The sequence below is a fragment of the Rhea americana genome, unplaced genomic scaffold (genome assembly GCF_003343005.1).
Source record: "Rhea americana isolate MKP2758 unplaced genomic scaffold, rheAme1 scaffold_127, whole genome shotgun sequence".
Lineage (NCBI taxonomy): Eukaryota > Metazoa > Chordata > Aves > Rheiformes > Rheidae > Rhea > Rhea americana.
In genome coordinates, this window is record NW_028185339.1 from 975,442 (window position 1) to 995,042 (window position 19,601).

The 19,601-nt window shown below is 36.1% G+C and overlaps 1 protein-coding gene across 1 annotated transcript in view; it reads right to left on the minus strand.

Moving 5' to 3' along the window:
- MARK1 (microtubule affinity regulating kinase 1) overlaps nt 1-19,601 on the minus strand; it is a 49,302-nt gene that overhangs the window by 16,154 nt on the left and 13,547 nt on the right. The window contains exons 4-12 of the mRNA XM_085326087.1: nt 14,225-14,273; nt 13,027-13,092; nt 11,981-12,051; nt 11,201-11,257; nt 7,144-7,380; nt 6,935-7,054; nt 2,677-2,776; nt 2,025-2,137; nt 499-652 (exon numbers count right to left, since the gene is read on the minus strand). Of these exons, the coding sequence (XP_085182213.1) occupies nt 499-652; nt 2,025-2,137; nt 2,677-2,776; nt 6,935-7,054; nt 7,144-7,380; nt 11,201-11,257; nt 11,981-12,051; nt 13,027-13,092; nt 14,225-14,273 (967 nt within the window). The remainder of the gene's footprint in view (nt 1-498; nt 653-2,024; nt 2,138-2,676; nt 2,777-6,934; nt 7,055-7,143; nt 7,381-11,200; nt 11,258-11,980; nt 12,052-13,026; nt 13,093-14,224; nt 14,274-19,601) is intronic.

The window sequence follows — 19,601 nt, forward strand, 5'->3', positions numbered from 1 at the left end:
AGACAGAGAGAGGGGTCAAAATTTTAAAAATCTCTAATAAAATGATAGAGGTTTTTGAGATTTTTATTTTTTTAAAGTATGTACTCTTTTTGATGTAGTCACTTTCACCCGCAAATGCTTCCTGAACACTCRGCAAAACTCTTGTCTTCAGGAAATCAACCATTTGGCCCCAACTCTAAAAGCACTTATAAACACAATGCTTTGCAGCCTTTGAGTTTATTCAGACCAAGATTTTACCATTACCTCCTAAGCAGGGAACATCCTAAAGCTATTATTCAGCTAGTCAACCACATAACAAGTCCAAAAAACCTAATATCACATATTAAATTGCCTCTTATTTACCATAGAAGCATTCATACAGATATAAAAGCATCACAGCAGAGCATGATGAGATACACAACAAACGCACAAAGCAGTGGATTGGCCAGGTTCACAAAACACTGCACATTCAGACTTGAATTGTCTATGTTACTTTACTTGCTGGAATGTCATCCCCACCATGATCACTGAACCGTCGTTGTTTCTGATTAGTTGATATACTCCGCTGGACCTTCAAGTGAGCTGGAGACTGCACAGAACTGTTGTTGAGGTCACTGCTAGGACGAGATCTTTGACTCAGGTTGCTGCTGGACAAGGACTCACTTCCTTCAAACTGTAAGGAAAACATTTTTGAAAGYCTAAACAAAATTTAACATTACTGGTAGTTTTATGGCATAATATAGTAAAAAACTCCAATCAAAAGCATTTTTTTTAAATTTAAAATTATACTCAAGAGTTCAATTTTCTTCAAGCTGACCCTTTTCACTTTATTATTGCCTGTGTTGGACTGTAAAACAAATAGCCCCACAATCATGTTCTCAAAYCACATCTGCATAGGCTTTAAAAATACACACCTGAAGCTAAGAGAAAAAGTTAATGAGCACTCAAAATAAAGTTGGAGGAATCTTGACAATAACAAACACGGTTATTTCAAAATTCAAACCAAAGAACAGGTCTTTCTCCCACTTGTATTTTTTTTAAGCCTAAAGAACACTTCTAGCATCAGAACAATTTAAAAATGCCTAACCTGGAACACAAGTCAGAGAAGATAGAAAAGCAAGTACTAACAATTCAAGGATTCTTTACAACCTTCAATATAATTTCTGAAGATATGCAACTCAGCCACTGGTTTTACAGTTACAGGATAAGAGGTAGACATTGTAAGCAGAAGTAGTGTAAAAGCCAAACTTCCTCTTCCAAGTAGTCTGAGTCAAAAATCATTTCAGACAGATTCCTTCCACACTGTGCAATCACATGGGAATTCTAGTTCAGAGATGTTGTGGGAAAATACACTGAAGGATGCTCATATCAGAACTACACTATGTTAGAAATGAAGAAAGGCCCATGAAGCAGTAGGAAAACAAAACTCCTTCAAAAAGGCAGTCTTGGCTTGATTTCTTGAAAATCCTCATAGCTTTAAAAGATCTGCAGATCCCGCTAGTTCCAAAACAGTTGAAAGACCTTCTATCATGAATTTACTAATGACTATGATACAATTATTTAATATATAACAAAATGTACTATAGTATATTGATGAGAAAGGATGAGTTCATGAATGAGAAAGCAAGAAAAGGATGTCACAGCTTAGTATTTGGAAAAATAACTGCCCTTGTCAAGTTTTTAACTATTTCAGATTTTAACTGTAAACATACATGACTCATGACAGAAAGAAGACCCAGAACTCAGAAGTCACATCATTTTAGATTAAGAGCTAGCTTTCTTTTAATAAGCAGTTCAACATATTTGTCAGCAAATGTTAAGACAGTATATCTAATCTATTCCTTCCTATGGGAACTAATTATATATATATATATATATGTGTGTGTGTGTGTGTGTGTGTGTATATATATATGTTTAAAAAAGGAAAGACATAACTAAATTATCAATTCTAAATTATACATTTTAATTTTACAAGAGTTCATTAAAAAAATATTCAGGACATTCAACTCAGTCAGGTCAGCAGATGTAAATTAGGTAGCACTTACTTCAGGTGGTTTTCTACCTAGAAGCAGGTAGGTAGCCATAACCTCATCATACTTCTGGTTTACTAAAGATTCATGGATTTCCTCTCTTGAAAATCCCATCGTGACCATTATGTCTAAAGAGTTAAACATTAATAGAATAAGTATTTAGGATTTACTGACAATTTAAGAACACTGAAAACAAAAAGATTTAAAATGTAAAAGGCAATTGGAATTCAAATTAATTAGCATCATCTTTGCTGTGCAAAACCAAACAACAACTCCCTGTTTTCACTGTTATCCTCTTGAACACTCTCAGTATCTATTACATGTAATTCAATAAACAAATAAAACACTTGCAAACAAACTATAAATAGCTACAGGGCCAATACAGTATATCTCTCTGTTCCAGGGCGATAAAAAAATTATTACCCTTATAATACAATGTTTCCTTCTGCCCACTCAATGCTGCAACCTTAGTTGTCCTTTGCTGTGCTTATAGTCACATCAGCTCAGTGAAGTCACAAGAGCAGTTATAATGARGGCTTTGTCACGTAATTTCTCATTTAAATAAAAGGAAAACATTTTACTTGTGTCTTGGTTTCTATAAAAAAAATGAGTTTGACTTGCAAGATAGAATTGGCTATGTACATCAAATGCAACACTCTTGTCTTACCTATTCTTTTGGTGTCATTAAAATCTGGTTCAGGCTCAGTATATGGCTTTAATTCTTCTTCTTCATGGCCAACATTCATCCACCGATCCTTCATAATTTGCTAAGAAAACAAATGAGTCTTAGTTCAATATGCCATTTTTCTACCTGATTATATTTGTGCTGGGTGGTCTGAGACGTAAAACAACTTAATATTCTTATTAATATGAAAGTTGTTCCTTCCCTCTCTCCTTCTCCCCTCATCATCTTCTAGGTCYTCCCTTTATCTTTCATATATTTTTAAATTTCCATTAATTAATTCTCTCTACTATCCATTTACAAGCAACCAGTTGAAAATATCAGTAAAACTACTGAAAGAAAAAACAGCACTTCTCACAAACAACTCTTTCATTTTATGCYCTGCCCCTGGCCTCTCAGTCCTGTCGAGTGTTTGACACACTCCTAACCTAATCTTGATTAAGATCCCTAAATGCTACCACAATGAAAATTCTAACAAAATAAATTCAAATAAAATAAATAATTCCTTCAAATAATAACTCCATGAATGTTTAGAAACTAAAGAACTATTTCAGAAGTGTGCCTGTAACCCCAACTAGTCTTTTTTTTTTTTTTTTCCTCTCTCCCTATGGATCTTTTCCTTGCACAAAAACCACACACGTTCACGTTTCAGCTGGAAGGGGAAAACACCTTCACCTCTCTTGCTCCAACACACGCATGTTTACTTTAAAAACGTCATGTTCATATCTTAGGAAAATCTCCTGTCTGCTGCAGCCTAGATCTCCCACACGCCTGCAAGGTTGATCAGGTGGAGTCCCTAAACCACCACCACAACTTTGCCTCATGCACTTATTTTTAAAACAGCTAAAAAAAATAAAAACAACACACAACGCTTTCCTCCTACAGCAACACACAGGCATACATGCCTCTTGAGGGACAGATGCTAACATTGCTCACTAGACTGACAGAAGACTGAGACAAGTGCCAACAAGTCCAAGTTTCCCACAGGCTCCAAATATGCTTCTCAAACACCAAACTAAGTTCTCTCACATACACCAAAYGACTCAATTTTCCACTGATATAACCAAATTTTTTGTATGCAGTCCTGCTGCCAAATACAGACCTAAAGAGTTGTTTCCTTACAAGTACAATACAGAACTCTGTACTTGAGCTGGTTAACATTTTGCTAACAGTAAGACTGAAAGACTTATTCAAATTCTATCACAAAACTGGTTTTTCAAAGGCATCTGTTTTCTGGAGGCAGGCAGGGCTGTGGACACACACGGTTACGCTGCAATTCTAGCACACAGAGCAAACTCACTTGACAACAGACTCTGGTTATTTATTTGTAGCCTTTTAGTAACATGGTACGACTCCAGAAAGAGCGCCTGCAATTACAATGCTTTAAAAATCCTGTTAGTTTAATTGAAGCGAAGATAGAGCAGGGATTTTAAATGACACGAAACACCCTGCTTGAATTCCYATTTCCCTTTCTTGATTCTCTTTAACAAACAAAAACAATTCCCGTTTTGTTTCTCACGTCTTTCTAAAGTATGTGGGTCTACAGTTCAATGGAAGCTACTCCAGGTTTGCATCTGTTAAATATCTAAACTTTTGTTACCTTCTGTCTTTCAAATACATGACCTTGCAGGCACACTGAGTTATTGTGCAATATTTAAAATAGCCTCTTAAAATGAAACATTTGGAAATGACACAAACGATCTGGTTTCAGTATCAGTATCACATCCGTGTAAATTCAGCTTGGTTTTTGGTCAAGCGATTACAGAACAACAGCCTTGGCCAGCATATTTAAAGATTGGACTATGGACCCAAACTGTATTACAACCAACTAGGTATCATTGGTGAAATTTCTCACAATCTTCAGGAAAGCTATCTAATAAAAATTTGCACTGGCTCAAGACTTGTTTTTCCTCAAAAAAACTGGCTTCACTATTCTTTGCAAGCATAARTCCGCTCTGCTGGAATTTCACATAGCGTTGCTTTTCAAAGAACTGAGGCGAGGGGAAAAATTGCTCAAAACTTTGTCAGGGAAGAGAGTTACTGTGCTTTTTCCAATCTCTTCCTGTGATGATTTACTGTTTTATAACACTAGCTTGCTTCTAAAATGTTTTCTCTCTGCTGCAACTACAAAAAAGTCAATGCGAATCAGTATTACAATAAATGTACCCGATTCTTACCAGCAGACTGGCTAAGCCTAACGCATACACTGCTGACACTGTGTCAGGCTCAGCTTTGATGCTAACGTCACTGGCAAACATCTTATTGGATGATCTGGGAAAAACATGCATGGGAACTGTGAGCGGGTGTACGGCTGGGACTGAGCAAATAATTAAAMGACAAAGCACAAGCAAAAATCCTCCTTATCTAAGGCAACGTTATCTTTCCACTTTTAGAAAGCTTCTAATAAATACATATTTTCATTTYCAGTATGTATTTGTGCTCAGGCAGAAGAAAGTCTTTTTTTTAAAAAAACAAAACAAAACAAAAAACCCCACACTTTCTACTCTCCGTAGCTTTCCACTTCAACCAACATATGATTTCAGGAACATCCCTTTGAAAAAATTTGTTACATCTCTCTCCCTCAGATTAGAGCACAGACCTATGCCCATTATCCTCAAAACTGCCTAGACCCCCATCCTACATAACATTTATTTGCTCTCCTCCATACAGCCTGACAACTATGGATCTCCAGGTAGGCTGCTATCAAACACCTCCCCAGGGAGGAGTAAAAATTTTAAGAGTTGCGTAAGACTATAACATATAGAATGAATGTGCAATTAGATTCAAGGAGAAAATGTGAAACTCTGGAGAAATGTTTGATAAAAGGAAAACCCTACTTCCTAAAATTGAAGCATTACACTGTAGAAAAAAAAGAAAGAAAAAGTTTCACCATCTTGCAATGACTCAGCTCTTATCACTATCACTCTCCTCTGGACAACAATAAATATAATTAAGGAATATTAACAGAAGCAGAAAACCCCACCCACTGCTCTCTTCAGCACAGATTTTATTCAAGGTAAAGTCCAAGTCACAAAACAGTATCAACTTGAAAGAAATTGCATACAGATGGAGCTCAGCAAGTGCTGACTTTCTTGCACAGGTAGCAACCAGGCCAGGAAGCATAAGTCATTCCTCAAGTGAAAAGCTGCTTAAATGGGATTTATTCCCTGGAACACCATCCACTTGCTGCACAAGTATGCACAGAAAGATGAAACAAAGGTCACTGGTGATTAATTCATGCATGTATTATCTCCAAAACCATTCTATTTATAATCTGCTATACTTTTATTTCTAATGGTAAGTAGGCTTTATTTTAAAAGTCACTCTTTGTTAAAAGAATCACAAAAACAGAATAGACACATTTAGAATAGACACATTTAGAATGAATTTTGCACCAAAAATTCATGTTAAACATCAGCTCCAGAGCTTTCTAGTAAGTACACACCAATACAGCAAACTTAAACAAAACTCTTTAAAAACACTGAACATTTCAGACATCTTACAAACAATGCACACAGACTCTCTGAAATACTCTACACCCCTGAAAAAGACAACCTGACTTACTAACAAAACCAGAACTCACTATAAATCTTTAAAGTAGATTTTAGCTAATGGACACAGTAAAAGTCATTATATGTGTTAAWCCTCTGTCTATTCAGGAAAAACATTGCCAGAAAGGAGAAAGAGAAGACTAAAAAAATAGCTAATGTTATTAACTTATCCTCATTGAAAGAGCTCTTAGTATTTATCTGTGTTGTGGTGAGGAAAAAAAAAAAAAAAAAAAAAAGTTTCCTATCACAGTTAAAAATCATTCCTCTTCTATCTACTTCTTTTAAGAAGTCATGTAGGAAATTRCAAGTTATGTCAAAAGTGTTTACAGTGCTGCCTGCCACTGCCTTTGTTTTCAAAAAGATTCCAAGCCCAAGATATTTACAGTCTTGTTCTGCCTTCCACGTTTGAATTAGCTCCAATATCCGATGAAAACAAGCGTGAGCTGTTTGCACTCTGAAATGCTCTTAAATGACGGACTTCAGTCAGCTGAAATTAAGGTTAGTCTTTCATTTGTAAAACCTTCTATATTGAAACTGCACTGTTTCTGTGATGTTTCCTTGTTTCTTCCTAAGACTTGGGCCCCCAAGACAGAAATAAAGTACGTATCATGAAAAATAAACAAATTTTAAGCAGTCATTGTATTTGCTTCATTCTTAATCTGAAAAAACTGTTTTAAGAGGAAAGCACTTACTTCCAAGCTACCTCGTTTTATTGGATTCAGTACCAGTAGCTTCTTAAGTAGATTCTCACAGTCTGTGGACATATAGAACGGAATACGGTACTTCCCCCTCAGTACTCGCTCCCTCAGTTCCTTTAGAATAAAATTGTAGAAGGTGAATCTACTAACGACATAGAAGATTTAAAGAAAATAAAAGCCAAGCTTTCATATTTTAACCATACCTTTAGATTCTGACCATCAAATGGCAATGATCCGCTCACTAGCGTGTACAGAATGACCCCAAGACTCCACACATCCACTTCAGGACCATCATATTTCTTTCCTTGGAAAAGTTCAGGAGCAGCATAAGGCGGGCTTCCACAAAACGTGTCCAGTTTATTACCAACTGTAAATTCATTACTAAACCCAAAGTCTGCAATTTTAATGTTCATATCTGCATCAAGTAGAAGGTTTTCTGCCTAAGAGAAAAATAAAAGAGCAAAAGGATAATTTATGTATCAGAATAAGATTAATATATTAATAGAGTATCATGCATCAACAAATGGAAAATGTTTCTTCCTTCTGAAGTAGTTAACCATCAGTATATTTCTTGCAGAACACAAGGAACTAATCCCTCCGAATCCCTTGCAAAGATTGAAAATTGGCTATATTTACCCAGGAGAACAGAACTGTTAAAATCAGCTAAATAGATTTGAAAGTTAACTACTGAATGAACTATACATTTTTTTTTCCCCTATATGAAATGACTTGGAAAGCTAAGCTTCAGACCAAGTATCTAGACATCTCAGAATAACAGGTTCATCTTCTGACAGGCTCATGCCTGTCAGCAATTTCTGATGTTAATGAGTGTAAATCTAATCCCACATACCTAAGATTTTGTTAAAATAGCAGTTAAAAGGGATTTAAGACTTTAAAAGTAGATCTCTTCTGCTTACAAGATGAAGCACTTCAAGCTATGTGCTGTATCTTAGCATCCTGTGCCAAAAAAACTCTCTCCCCTTTATCATTAGAGTTTGCTTTAGCAATAACATCAATGTACATTCTCTCAGTATGCACAGTAATGCACTGTGCATAAAAAAAGTGTAATATAAATATAAAAAAAATAATGTCTGTGCAGCAATCATCATGTGAATGCTGTATCTCTTGTACACGCAGATGCAAGTATTGAAGAACCTGCACAGTCAGTGAACAGTATTTTATTTTTAACATCATAGGTAGGTCCAAAGATAGAGTGAGGCTACAGAAATATTAGTAAGTTACTGGGGGAAAAAAAAGTGCATTTTCCAAAATCCAAGGATGCTACGCAATGAGTGAGACAGAACTGGGCAATGTTTACTCATCTGACTAGGCTYAGGCTGCTCATTTGCTAGAATGGAAGATTCACCCAATTGCTAAACATCAATTTTACAGCAAAAATGGACACGCCTTGTCAAATGCTGCACTCGGAACTGAACCTGTTTGAAGCAGATACACAACTCTGCACCTTCCTTCCAGTCAAATAAGAAAAAAAAATCCTCTTATTTCAGAATCAGAAAAGTATGCAATTCATTGGTCATTTGGAAAAAGGGGTAATGTCGCTTTTTTTTTTTTTGGTCTTTAATAATCTTGCTTTCATTCAATGACCAGAACCAGAAACAATTTATGACCAGTATATCAAGAGAACACTTGGGAAACAAAATTAAACCTTTGTTAGGAGTAAAATATAGCTTTTTCTCTTAAAAAAAAAATTGGGAAAATAAAATATTTTTCAAGATAGTTAATGACCTGTAATCTCAGCTGGTTCCAGCYGATATGACTGCAGACCATCTCACAGAGATATTTTCCAGATTTGACAGCCTTCTACATTATTGCACAAAGACTTCATTTTCCTTGCGCTCAAAACATTACTATTAGTGCAGCTGCTCTACAATTACAATAATCCTCCTAATTCAACAGTACTCCATTACTCAAGTACCCCGTGTTTTTAGGTTTCTTACTAAAAAGAAGACAACAAACCTCAGCTTTTCTGTACACCAAATAACCAAAACTATGTTTATGTTGGTTAGATGTTCACAAAAACAAAAGCATAAACTGTCACTCAAAAGATACAATAGTTTATGTGCATTACAGTACAAGAAAATGTTGGAATCAATTATGGTGCTTTCTACTCAAATTGTTTAGAACTGTAGAAACAGTTTAACTAGCAATGGGCCTTGCACTCTCTCTTCTTCTGCTGGTATAGCCTGGACAAACTTCCACATTTTCTTATGCTTCTTCCTCGCTGACTCTGAAATAACTTGCATTTCACGAAATTTACCCTTCCTGTTGTTGAAAACAAAAAGGCTTATCAAATCTCCAAAGTAGTGCTAGACCTCTACCTTCAGGTGCTGAYAATGCAAATTGGTCAGGCTTATAACATGGACAAAGGAAGAGCAGATGTGAATGCAGATACAACTTTATAGTTCCATCTTCCCTCCCTCCAGCACCATGAGAAGAGTTTAAAGTGAGACAGAGATGACACATCGTGTTTGAAAAGGAGAAAGGAAGTGAGAACATATCCTCAAAACCAAAAGTTTAGTCCTTTTTACGTTGGGTAATGTATTTTCCATTGGCTGGAGTGCCTGGCTCTCATAAYTACACTTAACACCGAATGTTTCAAATATGTCTAACCTAATTCCCTCCAAGAGCAGGGGGAGAGAGAAAAGCAAACAAAGAATCATCCGGGAGCCTGCCTTCCTGTCCTGCAGAAAGGAAGGGGATAAGCAGCAGAGAACTTGTTTGYGGCAGACAGTAAAAAAGAACTTGTGCGAGTGCTGCAGAGCAATTTTGAATAGTCCTGTGAGCTATGCAGTGAGGTGTATGTACGTCATGCAATCAAGAGAGATGAATGATGGGTGCAAGCTAGAATGGGCTCTGAGAAAGTCAGATGCAGGATAACAAGTAAATGCAGAGGGGTAACACAGTAGAAGCCAGTAATGCAGCTAGATAGACCAAGCAAGCGCAGAATAAGGATGAAGTGATGCTACCCCACAAACAAATACAGGGCAGAGACAGCCAGGGAAAAGAGGTTTGGCTAGCTGAGCCAACAGTCCCTAGGTGCAGCCTTTCTGGAAGGCCTGGCAGGGGCTACAGTAAGCCCCAGGGAGCCTGACAAAACATTCACTGGCTTCAAATCATGCAAGATGGGGAGGAAATTTTTAATCAAGATCTCAATGAGATCCAGCCCTTTCCTTCCTTCCATTCTGTTTTAAGAGCAATGGCCATGCAGTAAGCCCTCCAAATTCAGATGAAAATGGTCTTGGGACAAGGAAAGCTCAGGAGAAAAGGATGGATTGTCCAGCACTGCATGTACATGCAGAATCTGACAGATCAATAGYTAAAAGGAAAAGATTCAAAATGAAGAGATTGAGGACATGCTGCAGTGTGTTACAAGAAAGTTAAACAAAAGATGCTGGTGAAAAATATAAAAAAGAACTTGTCCTCAGCTTTTCATAAGCATTTAGATACACTAGGAAAAAAAAGAATCAATGGGTTTTTTTTTGCAACTATACAGACATCAAAGTTAGAGTGCAAGTCACCTTTTAAGTGGACAAGGATCTTGTGCCTAAGTCTATGATGTCTGTATCTGGCACAAGAACAACTTTAGACTGAAGACTTATTCTGCAACTACTATTGCAGAACTCTATGTGACAAGGCTTGGTATGTTTATACAGAGAGGAGATTACTAGAAAGCAGCAAAAATATCAAACAAAAAAAACCCAGAGTCTAATTTATTTCCCTTCAATTTCTTTTTTCTGCCTGCATTAAGCACTGAAAGTCTGAATTAAACATTAAAAGTATAAAAATACTATGGTATAAGATAAAATGGATTAAGAACTCCAACATATTTCTTATGAATCATTAAGAATGGAATGTCTTACATATTTTGTTATGTATTTTTTTTAATTGAAAATATTTTAATTAAATAGAGCTGACTGCTATCATTGAACCTCTGCAACTTCAGTGTGTAGGTATCTGCATGTCAGCAGGCRTAATTCTTTGCAGAGCGTTTCTTTTTCTTAAGAGCCAAAACTGGGATGAAAGCAACACGTGTTCTATTCTTGTCTCTCCCATGTTCCAACAGGCAAACCACATTATTTCTGTGCTTCAGAAATTTGAGAATAGAATACAAGCAAATGATACTTCCCYCATTTACATGTTTGAGGCATTCAGAGTTTATGGTGATAAGCAGTAWAAAGAATGAAATTGAGCCTACATTGTCAATTACTAAAATAATAATTAAAAAAAGGAGCAGCCTACCTTAAGGTCACGATGAACTATGCATTTCTGGTGACAGTACTGCACAGCAGATACAATCTGAAACACCAAGTTGACCAATAATATAGTTAACTTGAATCTCACTATAAGTTTGCACGTATCATTTAGTACTTTTTCCTCCTGACAGGATTCAGGAGAGCATTATTTTAGAGTATAAAAGACTCATTAAAGCTCAAATATTAAAAATGGAAAATCCCTAAATGTGTAAGAATTCATTGTTCTTTAGAATTTCATTATCTCCATAATGAGTTATAAATATATAAAACACATCACTGATATATCWGCTCTGTTATTTTCTCATTAAAAAGTTGACTATAAAGGCAAAAATAGTTATTAGCTACATAGTTCATAGTTCAACATACTTATAAAATAGGAGAAATGTCTATTTTAAAAGCAGATCACCCAATAGCAATCACTAAAAGGAATCAAGAAGTTTTTTGTTTTTGCAAAAACAAAAAATGTCCAAATGTGCCATTTCAAATTTTGTTCTCTGAAATATTATTAGCACACCTTATCCCTAACAGATTAATTCATTACACTTAACATTTTCATAAATACCTTTTACATATGTGTAACAAAATACAAGTCACAAACAGCAAGTTAGAAGCAGGAATAAGAAAGAGGTTAAGATGAGAAAGTTCTCATTACATAGACATAAACATTAAAAAAACTTTCATTGTTTTGACGAAGCAGAAGTGCATGCACACTCAAGTCTATGAGAAAAGTCATAAACAGAAACAAAAGAAAGAGTTAATTTCATACCTGCCTGAATTTTGCACGAGCCTCTTTCTCTTTCATTCTTCCATGTGCAACTAGATAGTCAAACACCTCTCCTGTACCAGATAAATGATAAAGCATCAGTCCTATAGTCCAGGTTTAATTTCTGACTATCAAGTACAAGCAAGCATTACTTGAAAACAAGCCTTCCTGTTTTCAAAGAGGAGAGAAATGGAAGCAGCCAGGAAAAATGCCTTTTTACTGCTTGCATTTCTTTTAATTTTTTTAGACACTTAACTAGTCATGAAATACAAAAATGGAGCCCTTCATTCTAACTCTTCTCCGATGGTCCTTTATAAACTTATTTTAAAAACACTAAGACAGGGGAAGGGAAAAAAAAAAGAATAAACTGTGATCATGAGAAACATTTATGTTGCATGTAAGATACACTGYGGAACGGGCATCTTCCTACACATTTGGGGTATCTCTATCAGTTTCATTTAACAATATATGCATTTTTTTTTTAAATGAAGCTGCTCCAATGCCTTTCAGATCCTCATCTTTGCACTACCCAACAGCCCTTCCCACCTGGTTGCTCAAGCTCCCTTCATATGCTCAGACATTTCCCATCCAGACAAYGAGCAGCTTCTCAAGGAAGCTCCCATTATCAGTCATGCTTCTTTATGATTCTGCTGACCACCTTTCCCAAATTCCTTATTCCTACGCCATAGATCTGCCTCCCTTGAAGTACTTTGACACACACATTTAAGACAGATAGAGGGGGCAGCATTTGCCTAAACACAGCAGGCACACAGAGTTGAGTTTTTGCCAGAATTGGCACCAGATTATCTCCTGATACTTCAGCTACAAGCTTCATAATGACAGCTAGTCTTAAGCACAAACCTAATGGGTTACGTTATGTACGAGAAAAGTCTGTCCAGGGAATTCTGTTTAGGACCCTTGTAAAGGTCAAATTGGAGTGGTCCATTAACTATAAAATCATCAGATTTTTCAATCATTCCTAGACATGCAACCAACAACGCTTTCCCTACTTCAGCTTATCCTTAAAGCAGAATTAAGAATCCACTTACCCCCACTGGCATATTCCATTACCAAATACAATGTCTTTTCAGTTTCAATAACTTCAAATAATTTTACTGCAAGAAAAGTGAACAAGAAAAAGATTGCAGCAGGCAGCAAAAGCATAGCACAAACAAAAAAGCCTTATTCATGAAGTGAGTGTAATTTATTGCCAGCGATGACACTAAACCATAAGAAAACTTGATATCCTTTAGGTTAGAATTCTTTTGGGGGGAGGGGGGAAGCAAATTAATTTCTAAATCACAGTTGATAATAAAGCATATTAATTTACAGTTTTCTCAGAGTTTATGCACAAACAAGTTCATGCTGAAATTAGTGTTTAATTTGACACAGACTTCCTTAAGATCATACAGGCCTTCTCAGTTTCTCTAAGTACACTGTTYCAAGTTAGAAATTTGAGATATTGACCAACTATAAAACGAGTAGATACCATAACTGTTAGAGACTGAAAGATTTTCCTCGGATTACAACAGTTGCCACTCATTTAAAACACCCCCCAAAAACAAGAATAGCAGAAGCTAAGAATGCCGGAAAAAAGCAACAAACAATTTAAGGGACAAAATGGGAGTGCCTAGCATGTAACAACTTGTATGCCTTGTCCATACCTTGTATGCAACAAGCCCTCTGGCCGATTCAGGAACATTAACTGTCTCTGGAACAAGACTGTCCAGCCCTCCTCAGCCAGAAGAATTGTCATCACAAAGTAGGGCCCTGAAGCTGTGGGGTAGGGGAAAGAACTAAAGCAGAAAGGGAAAATTACATACTTTGTAATTCTAATTTTCCGGAAATAGCAGTTTGCAGGAGTCTATCCTAGACCGAACTAATGGAGTTGTGCTAGCCGTGCCTAAGAAACTAATGATTTTCGGTCACTGAGAGTAATTTTAAATGTGAAAAGCGGTAATCAAGTACTCAGGTGACCACACAGTGCTCAGCACCTTTTACCTAGCGTTGCTGCTCTCCTTGACTGARTAAGTTATCCCCTCAGAGCAAAATTCTTGCTTGCAAGTAGGGTTCACAAGGTACTCRAGATAGTAAAAATAAAGCATTTACTGAATGCTTACTGTTTCATTATCTCAGAAATGTTTAACAAAAACATAGCTGCAATGTACATTCAAAATAAAGCCAAAAGAGTACAGTATAAACAGTTAAAGGAAAAAAAAAGAGTTTGCAGAAATGTAAGATTCCTACCAATATTGGGATGATTCAGTATCTTCATTATTCGTACTTCTCGAAACAACTGTTAAGGAAGCAAGACAATTTTTAGAAGTGTGTTTACTGAGAAGTTGCTTAAGATGCACAGTTTTGTAAGGGGAAAAGGAACAGCCTAAGCCACTCAAGTATTAACATAATATAACATATGTCGATAGGTAGATAAATATAATGCCCTGAACTCCAGAAAATTTAATCCACATCCTATATATAACAACTGATACCAGCTAAGACCATAAGTTACTATCAGCTACCTACCAAAAATACACTMATTTTAAAAGGGTTGTATAAACAGATACAGATAAGTCTTAGAATGCTTTGTGCAATAACAACTTTTAAGAGTCTCTGCTGACCAAAGCCAGTAGAGTATTCACATGAACTACTGTTATTTCTTCTCTATAACGTTTTTGGCCACTGGCAACCTCGGTTAACTATTCTGAATACGTACAGAACTGTAGGTACAAGGTTTAGAATCTGAGCGGGGGGGGGAATATAATACACCAATTTTAAAATAGAATTTGATGCTAGAAATCCTAACACCCCATAGAGATTGGTAGCTCAGTTCGCATTTCTCCGAACTAACAAAACTTACACTGGGTCATAAATGACATTTCTTCCTCCATCCCTCCCCACAGAAAAGGTCTGCAGTTTTATCATTGATGAAAATTTGTCTTATGATCCTGAAGTCCCATAATTTAAAGGAATTTGACATTGGACAAAATCATAGCCCAAAATATACACTTTTCACACAATGCTTTTTTGTTGTTTTTAAAAGAAAAGCAGAAACAAGATATAGCATTAGAAAAGATCTTTACATTTCTAACATTCATAGTTTTATCAAATAAATAAGTGAAGTAAGACTAACCCGAAAGCTCAAAGGGGGAGGAGGCAAACAAAAGGAATCTAATGTGACTATATAGTTCTGTTAGTCTATACTTGATGCTGGCAATACTGATAAGTTTGTAGATTTTTTTTAATTCAGTGAAAAACATATCCCCACTTTCAAATCTATTCAGTATGCTGGACACACTTCAGCCCCATATTTCAGCTGGACTTGAAGTAGGGTGCTGAAATCCAAGAAGAAAAGCTCTTTGGCTTCATTACGTTTAGCCATTTTGGAAGCAACATGTTAGACCGACATTTCTTCTTATAGAGAAATCTTGCTTAATGCAGAAGTGCATCATCGCTGTTTGGCTTCTGTCTGATGYCTCAAAAGGACAAGGTCAGCAGTGCTCTCCACTTTCAAAATGAGTCCCATTTGTTCAGACGCAGCCTTTGTAAAATGGTAAAAAGATGCAAGCTCTAGACTTAACACCTCCTCTAAGAATACCACTTCTGTTAATATTTTGCATGGCTGAGGCTACAAGTTAGAGACTAAAATTATTTTGCTTAGATAACACTGATTTTCATTCAATTTGTATCATTTAGTCACAACATATGTCTAAAATTCTGCAGTTATTCTACCAATAAGACYAGAGAATGGCATATTTTTGAAATTCAGCTTTTGAGTAAGCAATATTCTTGTAGGTCAATATTTACAATATTTAAGCATTTCAAGCTAGTTACTGTCTGCTTGCCTTTATATTACCATTAAACSAATTTCAGAAGAAAAAAGAGGCTACAAAAAGATTTATCTGGAAAAGCTACATGATATAATTTCCATGGGTTCAAAATGTAATATATGGGCACATAATACTATGTACTAGAATTAATGTTAGCAAATACACTTGTTCGCTCATCAAGTTAGTTATGCCAAGGAAATTTTCCCATCAGACCATTCTTTGTTTCAAGTACTGTATTTTGTTGCACAAGAAAGTTTGTCAGGTAAATGATTATCAATTAGTCAGAAGTTATACAAATGGAAATCAATGTATTGTACAGTACAATATCCTCAGAACAGTTTCTAGGCAGATGTGTGCAAAACTAATTCAAACCAGATGATCAGAAAGATGTCTCAGAACTTAACAGTATTAATATTGATATAAAAATTATTGTAATGAGCATATCTCTTCAGAAGCAAGTTTCAAATATTAGACTTCTATAAATAAAGGCATTTCAAATCTAAAAAAAGAGATCATTAAGAAATACAATTTTACATGTAATTTGAAGCATGTCATAATTTCAAATAAATTATGTACATTATTCAGTATTCTCACAGGATTTAGAATTTTACTAACTGATTTAAGATTCAAATTGATTTCACAGTGACAAGAAATTTGTTGCACATAATTTCAAATTATTTTCCTTCAAAAAAGAAGAAGGTTTGCTAGGAAGCAGACAAAAAACTCCATTTTCTTTAAGACAGACTGTTACCAACCTTTAGCCTGATACAGATACTTCACTACATGAATTAAACAATTACATTTCACATCTCTGAATAGCACTACTCAGACACTACCGAGAGGCAAAATATGGGTCTAGGTTTTTTCTATGTGAAGGCCAATATATATATATATATATTTTTACTACATCATGTATTATATTTCTTCTGCTGAGTAGATCTTTTTCAGAATACTGAATCATTATCATCATACAAGGGCAGCTGCATGGTTCTAGCAATCACTGTGTGCATCAAGAGGAAGGTAACAAYGTCAACTTTTTAAAAGAAAGGAGCTGTTCTAAGGTAAATTCTAAATGAACTGAGTGAACTCACAARGTGGACTTGGGGGAATTTTTCCTGGGGTGGGGGTAGCTGTAGGGCTCTGTTCGTGCATCCTCCCCTCCCCCCCCCTTCGGCACTTCTTGCGCAGGTCAAAATCTGTGCGCTCGTGCTTAGAGCAAAAAAAAAACGGATAAGGCTTAAGCAGAAGAAATTGYCTTAGGTGACACTTATCCACACAAGCCACACCAAGCACAAGCTGAGTGGAAACTGTCTACTGCCGTCCACAGATAGGATAGCATCTGCCTCCCCACAAATGGGTCAGAGTAAGGTAAGAGACAAATCAGTAGAATGAAAAATAAAACAAAAAAATAAATAAATTAAAAAAAAAAAAACAAAAATAATTTCTTGCCCATAAGAATTCCATACATAAACCTAGGAACAAGGCAAATGAATATCTTTGAGTTACTGCCTTTTTCTTTGCTTCAGGGAATTCTGTTCTGTTTCTGCATATAGCAGAATGCTACCATATAGACCTTTCCCCCAAACCTTGTACTTTGATCATGCCAGTCCTCTCTTTGTATTCACCAATGACTCCCCTATTTCATTCAAAGRTAATAAGTTGTTTATCTTCAAATATCCTCAGAATATTTTGCTATCCTCCACTCTAGCATCTCTTACTCATTTGCAGGATTGTCCTAGCTCTCGCCCGCACAGAATAAGTGTGTGCAATGGAAATAATTTTCCCAACTTCTGTGAGCAGTTTCTGATGTTCTCCTTCACACTTAGCAGACATCATTGATAAAACCACCTCAAAACACTCTCTGATGACTGCAAAATAACCAGGAAAGGTAAGCTGGTGTTGAAACAAAATCACTGCTTTTCACTGACCTACAACTTGGCATTTTTCTCTTTGTGTTGCTCCAGCTACCTGTATCTACTCACATTTTCTGGTCAGTTATAGTATAAGATACTTAGGACAGAAAAAGCAATTTTAACAACTAGCCCTGAACTGAAAGCTACTGAATAGCTCAAAAGAAAGTCTTTCAGCAACAACAGTATCACTAGAACTATCACACAAAACTTTCACTGTGTTATAAGCATTCTTGTAACAGACTGGTTAGAAATACTTAGCATTTGTTTACAAGAGGTAGTATTAAATAACAGTTTTATCTTTCATAAAATTAAAGATACATATTATTCAAAATATGAAATTGAAGTCTTAGAATACCTATAGATACCTACTGACTGGGTGACTTGTTCTGAAAGAAGGATTAAAAGAGTAAATACTTGTACTCCCTAAAAATCTCCTCTCCTTTTCACTGACTATCAGCCAAGGAAGTTACAGAAGAAGGGGTGCCTTCTTTATAGGAAAAATCTATGTCCTTCTGAGAGTCTGTGTTTTACAGTTGCTATTTGCTTCTGAGAATTTTCAAGCAGTTGTTTACTTACTGAGGAAACTATCAATACTTYCAGACCTTTTTTGAAAGTAACTCAAATACAGGCATCTTGCAAACTGGGAAGACGCAATATACGTATTCCCCAACACCGCTCCGTGACTATGCTCAGCTACTCAAGCTTTGCTAAAGCTGCTTGGCATGGTAGGTATCTGTCAACCCAGGGTAAACAAAAGAACTGCAATACTGGAACAGCAGACCACAAACACATCCACACTAAACCTAGGGTAGTTCCTGGCCCATGTGGKCCAAGGGTCTCTCAAATGCTGAGTGGGAAGAATGAATAAGAAATTTTATCTGAATACAGATATTCAAAAAAGGGGAGGTGGAAGGGGATAGCAAACTGTTTTCCTGTTTTCTGAATTCCTAGTGTATATTCAGGAATATATATTCCCCTCCCCTGGGGGGGGGAATGAATATATACATATACACACACACACACAAACACACACAGATATATATATATATACACATAACATATATATGCATTYATACAAATTAAGTAAATGTCAACATTTACTCTTCCAACTCCCAATTTTCTCGAAAGAGAATAACCTATGATACTTTAAGAGTATTCAAATGTTAGGTAAATGAACATATATTGCAACTCTAYGTTCTTAAAGTAGTGAAGCATAAACCTTATGCAAGAGGAAAGAGAAAAATATAGATATTCTGGCCATTAACACTACTTACGTTAATAACTATGTATTTACAAATGGAGATTTCTCTAAACAATAGCCACTAGGCTCCTCACTTTTGCATATAYTGGAGTTCCAGGTAAGAGATGTATTTAAGCAACAAGACCATAATTATATTTCCTGCAAAGCCAAGCTTGTTAATTTTGTATAAATCTGGACAGAATATAGGGACCAGCTCTCCTTCTGTTATTAGTAAAGTYACAGAGTTACTTGGCAGTCTATTTTACTGTTATAAGAAACAGCGCTTTCAGAATTCAGGCATGCCCGGATTTTCTTGAGCACCACTTCACTGCTCTCTCAAAAGCTGAAAGTGCATTCTGACTTTTTGCTTTTTCCCCTGCCATACCTTTGTAAGGCTGCACTTCATCCTTAACAAAGTGCTGCCGTTCAAAATGCTCTTGAACATGCGTCTACTTACGGCAAACGGGTTACAGCCTCAACAGCCTTACTTCATAACGAGACTTGAAAATGTGATCCCTGCTTTTGGAAATTTCGTATTTTAGGGCATAGATTATAGAGAAAAAGATCCTATGCCACCTTGTTGTTGACACTCCTACTTGCTGTCAAACTGACATCTGCATTTAAGATTTACTATTTYAAAT